This window comes from Ylistrum balloti, unplaced genomic scaffold (genome assembly GCF_031769215.1).
Source record: "Ylistrum balloti isolate Yb309-2 unplaced genomic scaffold, AGI_CSIRO_Ybal_v1 Utg370590, whole genome shotgun sequence".
Lineage (NCBI taxonomy): Eukaryota > Metazoa > Mollusca > Bivalvia > Pectinida > Pectinidae > Ylistrum > Ylistrum balloti.
The window spans coordinates 1,828,776-1,844,434 of record NW_026782366.1 but is presented as its reverse complement, the minus strand read 5'-3'; the positions used below and the strand labels follow the sequence as shown (position 1 = coordinate 1,844,434).

The window sequence follows — 15,659 nt, the reverse complement described above, 5'->3', positions numbered from 1 at the left end:
ATCTAACTTCAAACAGGTATTAAAACAACAAAATATATCCTCATGGTAAACTGAATTAAACTATGATACAATTATACCTTGAGTACAGGTTTTCCCGTCAGATGCAAGCTCATAGCCAGGTACACAGCCGCAGACAAACCCGCCATCTTTGTTATCACAGGTTTGTTGGCACCCATCCGATTCCTCCAAACACTCATCGATGTCTGCGTGAAGGAAAAAGTGAGATACATTTAGTCTTTCATAATTGTACGTTAGGCTTATAGAATACGTTTATTACCATACGATCTCCATTTCGTTGTTTCATTCAAAAATCAAACTTCAATGAAGTCCTGTGAAATGTTATCAAACTAATATTATCTATTTGACCTACCTATACATGTGGTCGAGTCCTCAAGTCGGAAACCGTCTCTACAGAAACAGCTGTAGCTCCCAAGTGTATTTGTACAATTCTGATTGCAATTATTAGCTGCATCCATCGCGCATTCATCAATATCTTGAAATAAAATATAAAATAACAATAAGGACCTATTTGACCTAGAACAAATTTTGCTTGCAGCATAATTACTACTTATTCCAAGAAAGAGATGATTCATTTCCTTTTTTTGAATGACATTTTTACCAGTAAGGAGTTAAGACAGCTGCCCTTTTGAAGTATACACATGCAGAATGCGAAACCTTTTCACAACTACTGCATAAGTATCCTAAAGATTCTTTGAGCTTTGCCAAAATCTGATGTCTCAGAATACAAAGAAATGTCTCTGGCATCAACTTAGGATACTCTCAAAGAAACAATAAATTTCCTTTTATTCCACTGAACTGAATAAAATGAGCACCTATAATCTTCCTGTTACGCGTATTCAATTAACAAATGTTATGGTTAACGCTGGCTTTGCTGAAACAAATGATCGCTAGATAGGATCTTAGTTGTCAAATGCTAAGATAACAAAAACATTGTGGAATAAGATACCAACATTTAAACGGATTACTCAGATAAACAAATTAGCGTGAATTCCAATTGGGTAAAATAAAGTTGTAGCTTCAGACTTTTCTATAAACAAATATTATTAACAAACGATACTGACTGATCCATTTACAAAACCTGTCTTTAAAGCGGCAAGGATATATGCACAATGCCGTTACACGAAAAGTATTGGTTAACATACCCTGTAGTTCAAATAATAAGGTATATAATTTCCACACAATTTATAGCCTTCGATGACCGCAAGCTACTGTATCAAACATGTAACTTGTCCAAATATAAATAAGATAACATTAACGTTTGTCATTTTCACATGAGACACCAGTCAAGATATTTCATGTTTTGTACTGTTGTACAAACAAAATGTTATGATTATGTTTCGGAATCGAACATATTTGGCCATGTTACCTTTAACGTTGGTCCCTATACCAAGATATACAACTAACTAAAATCCTGATTCTTGACATCTAAGATATATGTACGGAGACATAGTTAACTTAGTTCTAATTTTGAATTAATTTAGCTGTCGTGAAAATCATGACAGAATGGTACTTTTATCTAGGCAATTTAATATTCAGATATCGTTAGCAATTGGAGGGAGTAGGTGCCGAAGGATCCCCGATACTGTAGTTATATATGATACATATATATTGAAAATGATACAAAATCCATCTGACTGAGTAATGACAATGGCGTAAGTTTAGTCTTTGTAAGCAAGTGAACAACTATTTACATTTTTTTTTTTACATTACATTTTTTACATTACATCACATTACATTACATACACAATTACATATATTCAGGAACTTTGCATATTGAATAATTTATACCGACCTCTACATCGAGAATTGTTCTCCTGGTACCCTTGAGGGCACTCTGTACAGTTGTAGCTCCTGTTGAGAGCCACTTCCTGTGCTGGGGTGAGATCGGTACAGTTCTGGCCCACAGCGCATGGTGATTCAAGGCAAGAGTTAGTGTCTATTTCACAATCATCACCTAATGTATATATGAAAAAAAGGTTTACACACACACGGTGATCGTAATCAGTCAGAAATAATTAGAATCAAGTTAAATGAATATAGATTTCCTTTAACAACCAACATAGAAAAACCACAACGGTAAAACTTATTTCATTTAGCTCAAACAGATCAACATATCGAATTGCTTTGCTAGAATAAACAAAAGTAAAATATAACAAACATAAGCTTGACGTACAAAACCATGGAAAATGCACCGTCACCATGTGTTACAGAAATATATTTATACATACACGACCTTCAGTGTTTCGACTACTTATAAGCCAAGTTAAGTGATATGTCAGTGAAAACTACCACCGTAAAGAAAGTATTGGTGAAAAATCAATGTCAAACAGAAACTTTCAGTGACTTCGTTTCAGATCTCGACTGCCGTCATATATCTAATTTCTTTTTAAGGAATGTGTTTGCCTACTTTGCAGTAAACCTATAGTATTTTATATCTAAAGTGCAGTGGCAAGCCGACAAAATCCTCGTGATAAAAAAAAATTCCGTTGGCCCTTACCTGACCATCCGGTGTTGCAAATGCATTCCAAAAGATTAAAATTTCCAACTTCAGCATTCTGAGCGACTGGTCGAACATTGTCTCCACATGTCCCATGATCTGAACATAGAGTGCATAGCCTGATGTTGAGGTCAATCGGTGGTGCGTCAGAGTTCAGTTCGTCCACTGCGGTTACTCTGTCAAAACAATTTCATTTCAATTTAGTGCATCATAGCTGAAGAATAAAAAAACAGTCTATTTACTCAGTCTCATGAATAAAAATTTCACGTAGTTGATTGGGGAAAATAAAAGAAATATTGAACGGCAAAGGAAGTTATGAAACAAAATCATTTGTGAAGTAAATATACTAAAAATAGACCAAACTAAGGAACATATTGCAACACTATGGTTTGGATTGTTGGATATCTACATAACCACATGTAGTCCCTTTTATATATTCCAATCATTTTTTAAAAAAAAACCTGAATTTTGAGGGTAATCCTAATCCAAGAGGATAAAATATTGAAACTGTAAACGAGGCATGTTAGCTGGATAAAAAACATTAATTACATGTACTGCATTACCGGGTATGCGTTTATATCCATATCTTTTCTATGCCAGAAATAACGTTAATGCTTATTACTTTGCTAATGTAAGCGACACATATTTTATGGCAATACCGTATATTCTGAACAGATGAGTCCTCTGGGGTCCAAGTCAATGTCAACGAGTTCCCGGAAACGTTCGAAGAAAATCCAGAAGCTGGAAATTGCGCAGCGGATATATTGACTGGTCCTGTGTCGTTGGCAGTGAAGGTGAGTGAATCAGTTTTGCCAACGGTGAAAGTAAAGCTTTCGTTTCCGGTCAAGCTTGGGGGACTATTTTCTGCAAAACATTTTTCAGTGTGTTACGAAGGAAAACAGTAACTTTCTGAACACTGTAAACGCCTTCTTTGGCGCGATCATTGTTTGGCAAATTTGTGTCGTGATTAATATTTGTATCAACACTAATTATTGTACTATATATAGGCAGCAAACAGAAGCTGTTATTATTACAATAATGTTTTAGCATAATACAATGTTAAGCCCTTAGCATCAGTGAAGAATCCTAGAAGGACAACGAAACACTTTTATATGAAATAGTTAAAATTAATGTTTGTTTATTATTATAAATTTGTATTGAAGAATGGGGATATTCACTTATGTGTTTTTTTCTATAATTATTTCTGCGTGGAAAATGCTAAAATAAAAGTGCCGCTAAGTTCGTCATTGGAAGTTTGCATGCGATGAAGCTGGAGACTGTGGAAGTAGTTTCACGACAATTAAAACCTATTACATTACATACATCGAACACAGTATGCTTCAGCCAGATTAAACGTTTAGCTCTTAGATGATTTATAATATATTTATTTCAATACATACGCAAACAGTATGTGAAATACATTTACAAACAATCGCAATAAATGATATGACGATGCAAAATACAACAACGAAACAGCATGCTGCAGACTTGGTAAAATATGCTATAGCATAGCAACAAAGGTAGATAAAACTGACAGAAGGTGAAATGAAACAACACAAGTTCAAAAGCATGACACCAGAAAGCAGAAACAAATACAAGCCAAAAAAACAATGTCAGCAAGCTCGAACATAGCATTATATAGCAAACGTGAGTTAAATAACAACACGAGTTAAAAACGAAAAGCCAGCCGGCGAGAAAATACGCATATAAAACAGCGATAACACGCCGAAACACGAGTAAGAAACACATAGAAAAAATTCTGAAATACTGCAATACATTGCAGCAAGGCAATAAAGAAGATACCTATGGTTCTTCACGGTCATCGGGCCTTGATAAAAAATCGTTTTTCATTTTATGTTTTCAGTATCCCTCCAAAAATCAGCTCGATGCATTCGATGGAAAAAAAACTAAAACGTAAAACAAGAAGGCAGTCCTGACAGAAAAAAATAAAAGCCCTAAGCAAAATGAAATGGGAAAACAGAAGGCAAAAAGTAACAAAAAAAAAAAAAAAAAAAACAAAACAAAACATAACAGCAGGCAAGAAAGCAACTCCTGTCAAAACACGATGACAACAACATAAAAAAGTTAGCACAACGATAGAAAGTTGGTTGGAACATTGGTAGACGAGTCAAAAGCACAATGACTGAGAACATAGCAGCAAAATAATATTAAAAAAACAATGAAAATGATTAAAACACAGCCACACGAGTCTCACACGATGAGGCTTTCCGAAAAAAAAGCAACAAAAGTCAAAATTACAATAGCAATATCAAGAATATAGCAATAAGGTTCAAAGCACAATGAGAATAGTGCGAAATTAGTAACGGCGGTAACGAGAGAAAAAAGCAATACATAATCAAGACACTGTGACAATTACAAGAACATAGGAACAAAAGGTGATCAATTTATAATGCATGCAAAAACTGAAAATGTTCTGATGAAATAATGTATTAACATTTCACAGAAAAGCATCTAAACGAAAAAGAAATGACGAAATTAACATATTCATATATTAATAACAGGGACTATGGAGCAATAAAGACACAAACGTCAGACAGAATAACCCATGACTTAGTTGATGAACTTATAATTATTACAAACTGTCATAGTATTTGTCCTGTATGGTTTTTCGTGTATAATGTAAAATAGTACTTACTATATATTTATTCACAAATGTTGGATAAACAATGAAGGTCAACCTGAGCGTTTTGACAAATAATGTTGAAATTATGTCTTTGCAAAAACATGTAACATCTGAGAAAGTGTATGCGAATTTGGCCACGCATTTAGAAGTAAAACGGGATTGATAAAACCCATATACTTATTTCGATGAAAAATATAATCCCTCTCAGAAACATGTACGTCTCTATCTGATTTACCAAATTGTGTTTAGTTTTGAGATCGACTGGAAGCGTGTAAGAAAATCAAATTTGCAAATTGTAAATACCTAATTGCGATCTGTCTATATTAGATTGCAAATCATCCGCTGCGGTTTGTTGAGCCAACTCCTTATTTCCCGTACTTAGGAAATCAAATATACATGATTTTGCAGCATTTTCCCCACCGCATTCAGCTTTGGCATTTTCAAGAACTGAAGCATTGTAGCTGTCAACGAAGATGGGAACGAAATCGGGAAAATAATAGGTGTTTGGTGATTCCCCTGGTGCATATGTGAAAAGCGATTCTGAACCATTGAGGCGCCCTGAAAAAAAAAGAAAATATCATCATGTGTGTGTGAGAGAGAGAGAGAGAGAGAGAGAGAGAGAGAGAGAGAGAGAGAGAGAGAGAGAGAGAGAGAGAGAGAGAGAGAGAGAGAGAGTGTGTGTGTGTGTGTAATGCTATTTAAATAAATATCACAAGTTTTTTGTCTTCTAGAGAATCCGATTTATTTTTATTTGTAGCGTTTCTGATTTGTTTAGTATCATCTAATCCTAACGTCTAATAATTATCCAGCTTCGCTACTTTTCATCTTACTTCAATATTTGCAAAATTTATTATTATTTAAAATTTATATCACCTATATCCAAAGACATTATCAAGCTTATAGTGTTAGAATAACAAGCGGTTAACTATTTCATTGTAATACACCTCCGAGCTACAAAAGGCATAGCAATGATTTAAATCCAAATTATGATTCGGTTCGTCTACGACTTCTAGAACCTAAGAAAGAGCACATATTTGGTCGACGGAAGCAGCAGCTTAAATAACAAACGGATACACAAGTATAGACGTTTAAAATAATTCATACATTAAGAAAGAAACACGATAAATATGTAAAGCAATTAACGTCTCAACATAACAACAATATAGCAATTCATAGTGGAACATTTGAGTAGCAGTAAAAGGACCAAACCTACGGTTATAGTCTGTTTACATTTTCTAATGAAAAACATAGCGTCGTCCACCAATCTAGTGGAAATTATGCTTACATTTCTGTCCGAACTCATAGAAGATTTCCTTTTCGGTGTAATTTCTAGAGGGATCAAGGCTGGTGCCATTCGGTAGTACAAAGTCGTCATTGGGATCATTGTTGAAATTTCCTAAAAGACCAACCGCACCCTTGTTCTCGAAATCTTTAGGCATGTCAAATCCTACTGTCAAAAGTCCTAAGCTTGGAGTGATTGATACACGGATGTCTGTAAAAAAGCATCAAAACAATTAATTTCAAACAATTTATCGTCTTTCCCGATCATAGCTATTGTCAGGCATGTATTTACAGTTGTTGTAAGAATGATATATGTTGGAATTAGGAACTTGGAGTAAATAGCTCTGAAACAAGAAGACAGAAGGTCTTTGAAATCTGCAGTCCTGCAAACAATTGATATAATACTAGTTTTTCTTACTGATAACAAACACATGAACTAAATACGTGAAGGGCTCATTCAAACCTTGTACTCCAGGGCGTCATATCATATGTCGTCAAGTACAACCGTCGACCATTTAACATGATCGATAGCTACCGAAATCTCATAAAGCGTAGAATTCGATAGTGTTAAAATATGGTGCGGATTTTAACTAAATTATACCTTGCATTCTACATGTGTGCTATTGACGAAAAGACAATGATATCAACAGGTATAGTGCATACTTTTTCTCCACTCCTAGATATCAATATTTATAGTGTATATATTTGTTAGACGCCTATATGCAAGGAAGAAATAGTTCAATCGTGTTTTATATAACTATAGAATTTAGTAAATACGACTTACCTTGTATGTATATAAAAATCCTCTAACGATATCAGCGAATATAATATTCAAACCGGTTCCACAAAAAGTGACATTTTTGCTCTCATTAAATTATCGGGTTTCTATGAACTGTTTACACAACTACTTACTAGTAGATGTTGAAATATGAACTGTATTATTTTCTCGGGTAAGGACCAAAGTGCAGTTTGGATCAGTCTCAGAAGAGTCATACTCCGGATTTGCTTCAAACAATTCTGTTAGTTCCATGCCATTCTTGTAAATAAGCAGTCCTGTAGTTATGGGAAAAAATCATGATATAAGGTGCAAATTCAGCAATGTTTTCAAACGATACATGATATGTACAAGTATATTATGAATAATTGTATAAACCTTTTTCGGTATGGATTGGCTGCTAGATGTTTATTGAATAGTAATTGTGTCTAACATACATAGGCAATTTCATTACAATTGTCATACAGCTAGTGACTACTACATTGTTAGAGGACAAACGTTGTGCGCACTGAGTTATGCTAGTTAGTTGTGGGGAGACCGTAGTCAACTTATCATCAATAACCCTGTTCTATAGTCAGCAATACACGATTGTTTGTTTTAAAACATGGGTTCACCTGGGTCTGATAGGTGTTTACTAACAAGTCCACATTGTTGAGAGTACATTCGTTATTCATGATATAAGCCACAGCACTGAAAGGAATGATGTCTGGTTACGCAGTAATTATGTGGTAATTGCAGATAGGTTTACTAGAATAGAATGAAACAATTCCACAGTGTTTTTCTTATAACTGTATCCTCAAACACATCTTATTGCATGGTGGCTGTAAAGTATACAGTGAACCACGACATACAATATGATTCCTTTGGCTTTAGACAATATGCGAATTAAACTATTCTTTACATATTGACCATGGACATAGTGGTCGAAGGTCAATGTAATATTTTCTTGAGTTGTTAATTCCAAACATCGATCACGGTTATATGGCTATTATACATTTACATAGTGTAACTTACATACATACATGTATTTACAAAAACCACTGTTTTAGTACAATATACAAAATCTGATGTAGTTTTTCTCCGATTCAAGCAAATAAAAACAAAATAAAATGTTAAATTATACATTTTTAAGGTTTAAGGGTGTGAATAATAACTGCGGTAATAAATTCAATGTATCAGGAAACAAATCACACTACTTAAAGGCAATCGGTTCAACTGTGTGCCTAGCATTTTGGATATTTTTTTATAAAATGGTCTTGTTCATTGAAATCTCTTCAAAAGAGAGAGAAAAAAAGTAAAAGGAAAAAAAATGACTTACTTGAATTTGTACTGTCAACATCGAGTTCCACTTGCACTTTAGCGTCTGTATGGTCCTTGGCGACAAACGCAGTAAAGATAGTGGCATTGATTGTGTCATTATTTTTATCTAATGCAAGGCCTGTTCGAGCTTGAAGCTCAAACGACTTTAACATTGTTTGATTGTTGTTGTCGACGCGCAGCATTAAGTATTCACCGTATCCATTGAATGTATAATCTTTTCCATCAATCGTCTTGATGTGAGGATCACCAATCAAACTGGCTATATTGAACACAAAAGTTCCAAAGTATTAAAACCGGAAAAAAAGACAAGTCAATAGTTTTATATAAAAAGTTGTATCTGTCATATTTCTATGAAAAAATCAATCAACATTTTAAATTGATTAATGTCACATCAAAAAATGGCAAACAAACATTAAATATATATTTCTGCTGTTAAGATATATATATATATTTCATCCGTTTTGGTGTTGACGACATTTGTTCAATATGGTTTGTGTGATAAGTATGTTTTGCATATGAAATATATCTGACTCGTATATTTTGGTAAGCATGCTTTATGCTGTAATTCGTATGTATCGCTTGGTATGATATATATTTTGCGTGTTGTGTGTTTTACTTTGTAAATGTAATTCGTGTGATAGTCTGTATATGTATTTCGTGTGTTTAGTTTGTATATGTAATTCGTGTGTTTTAGTTTGTATATGTATTTTGTGTGTTTTAGTTTGTATATGTATTTCGTGTGTTTAGTTTGTATATGTATTTCGTGTGTTTGATTTGTATATGTATTTCGTGTGTTTGATTTGTATATGTATTTCGTGTGTTTGATTTGTATATGTAATTCGTGTGTTTAGTTTGTATATGTAATTCGTGTGTTTAGTTTGTATATGTATTTCGTGTGTTTAGTTTGTATATGTAATTCGTGTGTTTAGTTTATATATGTATTTCGTGTGTTTTAGTTTGTATATGTATTTCGTGTGTTTAGTTTGTATATGTAATTTCTTGTGTTTAGTCTGTATATGTATTTTGTGTGTTTTAGGTTGTATATGTAATTCGTGTGTTTAGTTTGACTATGTAATTCGTGTGTTTAGTTTGTATATGTATTTTGTGTGTTTGATTTGTATATGTAATTCGTGTGTTTAGTTTGTATATGTATTTCGTGTGTTTAGTTTATATATGTATTTCGTGTGTTTAGTTTGTATATGTAATTTCTTGTGTTTAGTTTGTATATGTATTTCGTGTGTTTTAGTTTGTATATGTAATTCGTGTGTTTAGTTTGTATATGTATTTTGTGTGTTTGATTTGTATATGTAATTCGTGTGTTTAGTTTGTATATGTAATTCGTGTGTTTAGTTTATATATGTATTTCGTGTGTTTTAGTTTGTATATGTAATTTCTTGTGTTTAGTCTGTATATGTATTTTGTGTGTTTTAGTTTGTATATGTAATTCGTGTGTTTAGTTTGTATATGTATTTTGTGTGTTTGATTTGTATATGTAATTCGTGTGTTTAGTTTGTATATGTATTTCGTGTGTTTGATTTGTATATGTAATTCGTGTGTTTAGTTTGTATATGTATTTCGTGTGTTTAGTTTGTATATGTATTTCGTGTGTTTAGTTTGTATATGTATTTCGTGTGTTTAGTTTGTATATGTATTTCGTGTGTTTAGTTTGTATATGTAATTCGTGTGTTTAGTTTGTATATGTATTTCGTGTGTTTAGTCTGTATATGTATTTCGTGTGTTTGATTTGTATATGTATATAATGCGATTTAGTTTGTATGAAATGCATTTGTTCATTGTTTTTGTTTTACTGGGGATTAAATTATATTTAGCGTGCGTTAGTTTAATTACATTAATATCGCATGTCTTAACTTTGTTTCATGTTTTCTGGTGCTATGGTTTGTATGATATGTTTTTGTAACTATGTCGAGTCTGTCGTGTGGTTTTGTTGGTATGATACATTGCTGGTAAATATTGCACGATATTTATCTCATTTTATGCAAGGGCAAAGAGTAAATATATTTTGAAAATTTGATTTCTTTAATTCAGTCGCTGATTAATGAATGTATTCACACAATATTTCAGAGAATGGATGGTCGCTAGGAATTACAGTGCCTGTTAAGTTTTTTTCTGGTTTACAGACAAACAAACTGGTAACTTACCTCGTAATATAATAATTGTTGGATTGCACCAAACAGGACTGGGTCGTACCGTGCTGTAATAGTTGCACATATTAGAGAATAAACAACAAATATCCCTGTAGATATGTGAAAATATGAGTTGAAGGTTCCTCATCCAGGTAAAGTAATATGGTATTAGGATTCCTGCCCTATACCCGGAGAGTATAAATCCGTTCTGGTAGCAACATTCCTGTAACAAGAATGATAAATTCACTTTAATAATAGATAAATACACAAAGATAAATAAACGAAACCTTTAGATTTCTGAAGAGATCTTAATTTTCATAATTTCAAAACAAATGCAATAATTTAGAATTTGCTGTTTGAAGTGAGCAGTAGTGTATGTCTTTAATGGTCAAGAATGTATTCATTACCATAATAAAAAGATATACATAAACCTGAAGGTAGCTTTTCCTTTCATTTCGTTGTGAGTATTCATGCTTGTTATGTCATATTTACAAGTATCAAAAATTACTTGCGTAATAAAATTAATTCACTGCTATGCATTGCATGATTCCAGATACAAAACAGCAGCCTTGATAGACAATAGTATCCAAGACAAATTCACTTTAATTCCATCAGTATGAATTTTTTTACTTATGTGCTTTTTTGTCTTGAAATTGATTTTAAGTCATGGCTTTAGCTGCTGACGAATCATTCATAATGTTTGAACAAATAAAATAGTAACTTTGACAACCATCTTTGGCCTGTTTATCTTGTCATGCAAATATTTGTTTTTCTTTAAGGTACCAGTACAAAATGTTAATGGAAACAAATATTTATATGTAATAGTAATAATAATACAAAATAGTATAAAAATAGTACAAAATAATACAAAATTATTTCATATTTGACCTAGGTGAAAGTGTAAGTAAAACCGTGATGTAGCTCTGTTTCTTTAACATATCAAACGTTATTGCCCAGACAATTATAAATAGATATTGCACTTATATTGCACTTCCATTTTGCAGAATCGAGGATGTATTTGAAGAAATTCCATGTCTTGTACAAATACTAATACGTTAATAAAACATGCATTTCTTTGTCTTATTCTAGGCAAAGAAATGATGTTAAATATATCAAATAATGGTCATTTACCTTTTTATAAATCACATGATATTCCCAGCGCTTGACTACAAAACATGTAAGCAGTAGTTAGATATGATAAAACAAAACAGAAAACTTACCACTGCATCCCAGGGTGAAGCTGTAGATCTCGCCGCGTAACACCTTCGCCCACTGGTAAGTCTGGGTGATATTCGAGTAAAAAAAACCCAAGCTGCCCGTTCATTGCAAGGACACACAAAAAACTTATCAAAGACGTTTAGAGACCTCCTTGGTTGCCTTGAAACCCAGCTTACGCAAATTGTTGTATAAGAAATAGGGGAGACAAGTGCACTATCACTGATTCTGTTGGCGTATATTCCACGATATGCTGAAACATGTGAAATGTATAGTTATTTTACTTAAAAGGAAAGTGCTTACAAGAATGATACATATAGCAAAACATGTAGAAAAGAACGATATACATCAACGTACATAAACAATATAATGGCAGCTTATTGTTACAGCGATTTTTATGATATCATGTGCGGAAATTTAAGGCGGTTAAAAAGAGCCTAACAAAAGCCAACACACTGTATATGTTATCCGCATTGGAGAGTTAGCTTGCTGAAGCTGTTATCCAGATTGGAACCCGAATCGTCGACCTATGAATTGGTAAAATTTTATTCTGTAGTGCAAAACATAGTCCAAAAAAAAAAAAAAAAAAAAACACGTTTGATTTCCTGTTTATCTAATTCCAAATTTAAAACCAAATCCATATGGTTAAGAACGAAGTTAAACTATACTATGGAACTTAGAAAGGTTGTACTAAGGCAGGTAACTCTCTCCAATTTCGTCAATTACTAGGCACGACTAGGGCACTAACATAATTTATGCATAATGTTTGGTTGATATGAGTGAAATGATTTCGAAGTTGTATCCCGGAAAGGAAAGTTAACACATCTTTTGTGTGTTTTTGAGAATGTTTCCTTGGTAACAGAAAAATATAGAAAATAATGAAATTTCGTCAATAGCAGAAGTCACAACCTGGGTACTATCCTAATAAATTCAGAAAGTTTTGTCGAGTTGAGTGGAACAGTTTTGAAGTTGTAGCCTGGAAAGGAAAATACACACTATTTTGTCTATGTTTCCATGGTAACAGAAAATATATAAAAATGAAATGTCGCCAATAAGGCACAATTTAGACACTAACCTAATATACACAGAAAGTTTTGTGAAGTTAAAATTGAACGGTTTTGCATTTATTGCCCGGAAATCCCTCAGACGCACGGACACACGGACGGAACTCAAATCAATATCCCCATCCATTCCCTATTTGATTAGGTATCAATCGTCTGCTAATACAGCATTTTGGTTTTTCAGCAGAACATGTTTAACTAATATTCATTTATACAATATGTTGATTGGGAACACTTAAGTATTAAGTATAAATAACCTGTTTATATTTGAAAATAAACGATGGTTAATTGCATTATTCAAAGTAGTATGACACATTAATCTGGCGATACTGAATTGCATATAGTTACCTGAATCTCCGTTTCGAACCAAATGCAGTTCTAAAGCCTGTGGTGTGTTAGACGAAAATAGTTGGTTGCGCATACTGCCGATCTTTACTCCAACTGCAGCATTGTCTGTCTCTATCCCCGGCGTAATAGCAATGTTATTGTAATTCACCATGCTATATGAAGTATGACCGTCGGTCATAAGTGTTATTTGAAATGTGGCCGTCTGAATAAAAAATATTCACAATGATTTGATGAAAAGATCGATTTATTTTAATAAATTACGTCTAAAACTTTCTCTTTCTGATGTTAAACAATTTGTTGTCTTGTAGCTAGGCATTGTAATACATTAACAACATCTCACAAGTTCTCAACTCATCAGATAACTTGAAGGATCAGATGTATGATGACTAAAATGCAGAAACCCTTTACTTTCACTTTATTTCGTTGATTTTTTGAAGTTGGAAGTTTCGAATCTGTTTGAATACATCTACAGTTTACCCCTCAGCCGTCTGGTAAATAAGTTATTCGTTATGCAATTGCTAGAAATATCTTAGTAAAAACTTTACAAGCCAAATGCAAATGCTAATAGAGTGATGTATGATCAAATAACCCTTTTTTGTTGTAGACTGTGTTTATGTCAATCTAAGCAACAGTTATTTACCAGAAAAACAGCAATAGTTAGGGTCTATAACTGAAGGGCCGGCGTTTTAGAAACACTTGATCAGCATTAGCATTTCAACAATAATGTTTTGCTATTTTTGAACATACCAGTGGTGATGGTTTGAACTTTTAAGTCTCACCTATCATCACAATTCCTAATGGATCCAAGCCATTCTTAAGAGAACATGTGGATATATCGAAATTGAATACTATAGTGATGAATAACGGCGATACACTGCTTTTATTATGAATTATCAATCTGTAAATGATGGGCATAAAAATTGACCCATTAGAAATAAAAAAAATCAAGGAATTAGCTGTATTTATTCTGTCTATCAAGTCTTAAGTAAGGCGAAACCGTTAATTAACAGCTTGTGAGTAGTGAGTAGATAAAACAGTACCGGAAGTGTTTCAGGTAAACAAATGATTTCATACTCAACGGCAATGTTTTTGTTTTTTTTGAGTTTCTGATACTGTTGATATTTAATTAAGTATGCGACAGTTCTCCAATATCTGGACTAGAATATTTTCAATCAATAGCAATGGGGAGGTAAGAGAAAACATGTAACTACATAATTTAAACTGTGACAGGCGAAAATACTCAGAATTATCAATATGGTATATGATGTACACTGGACGTTTATATTTTAGCACATCCAAACAGGTTAGCGCGATGGTGAAGTGGCACAACCTCAGTATCTGCCATAGAAAACAATATACAGTAACTGCAATTAATAACACGTTAGTGGAATATGTCCAATGCAAAAAAACACTAAAATAAAACTGCAGTAAAAATATGAATCTAAGATTTTATACGACGTCATCTACAAAGAAAACAATAACCGTGGTAAGAATTTGTGTTACCATGGCAAATGGTTTACCTGCGTGGCATCGCCGTTTTCGAGTGTTGCGTTTAGATACGTAGCGACCAAAGCCCAATAAGGAGTAAATCTCGACAGTTTTGCTTCGAGACTAATCTCGTCCATTGTGAGCTTCAAATTATTGAGCACAGATCCAGACCCGGTAAAAGCATCTTCCGTAATATCAAATACTTGATAAAATACATTCCGGTAATTAAATTCAAGTCCGAGACCACACACCACATTATAACCAGAAGAGAAACTAAGAATGTCCGATAAAGCTTGACCATAAACAGACATCCTTTGACCTAATGATATGAATCCGTTCTTGTTAACCTGAAAATAAAATTAACGTAAAATGATTAAAATGAATAGATCAGACATTCACAATGAAATAAAGTAATAAAATATATGTCGAGATATGCGTTAAAACAGCTGATGGTAGCAGATGATTGTTTTAAAAGTAAAGGATGGGAGATAGGTGTTGTGTTACACAAGAGTATCGGAGATATGTATTGATTTACAGTGGAGTGTGCTAGATGGTTACAGCTGGGCGTCAATGATAGGTGTTGTGTTATTGTAGGGTGTAGGGGGAGGCTTTGTGTTACAGCTGGGCGTCAATGATTGGTGTTGTGTTATTGTAGGGTGTAGGGGGAGGCTTTGTGTTACAGCTGGGAGTCAATGATAGGTGTTGTGTTAGTGTAGGGTGTGGGGAGGTGGGCTTTGTGTTACAGCTGGGCGTCAATGATTGGTGTTGTGTTATTGTAGGGTGTAGGGGGAGGCTTTGTGTTACAGCTGGGCGTCAATGATAGGTGTTGTGTTATTGTAGGGTGTGGGGAGGTGGGCTTTGTGTT

At 33.5% G+C, this 15,659-nt stretch overlaps 1 protein-coding gene across 1 annotated transcript in view; it reads right to left on the bottom strand.

Moving 5' to 3' along the window:
* The window catches only part of LOC132556765 (mucin-2-like), an 82,672-nt gene that overhangs the window by 32,427 nt on the left and 34,586 nt on the right, over positions 1-15,659 (bottom strand). The window contains exons 13-25 of the mRNA XM_060221207.1: positions 14,827-15,141; positions 13,307-13,508; positions 12,077-12,150; positions 10,698-10,905; positions 8,537-8,797; positions 7,356-7,496; positions 6,448-6,654; positions 5,466-5,720; positions 3,178-3,382; positions 2,519-2,694; positions 1,814-1,975; positions 371-493; positions 78-203 (exon numbers count right to left, since the gene is read on the bottom strand). Coding sequence (XP_060077190.1) covers positions 78-203; positions 371-493; positions 1,814-1,975; positions 2,519-2,694; positions 3,178-3,382; positions 5,466-5,720; positions 6,448-6,654; positions 7,356-7,496; positions 8,537-8,797; positions 10,698-10,905; positions 12,077-12,150; positions 13,307-13,508; positions 14,827-15,141 — 2,455 coding nt within the window. The remainder of the gene's footprint in view (positions 1-77; positions 204-370; positions 494-1,813; positions 1,976-2,518; positions 2,695-3,177; positions 3,383-5,465; positions 5,721-6,447; positions 6,655-7,355; positions 7,497-8,536; positions 8,798-10,697; positions 10,906-12,076; positions 12,151-13,306; positions 13,509-14,826; positions 15,142-15,659) is intronic.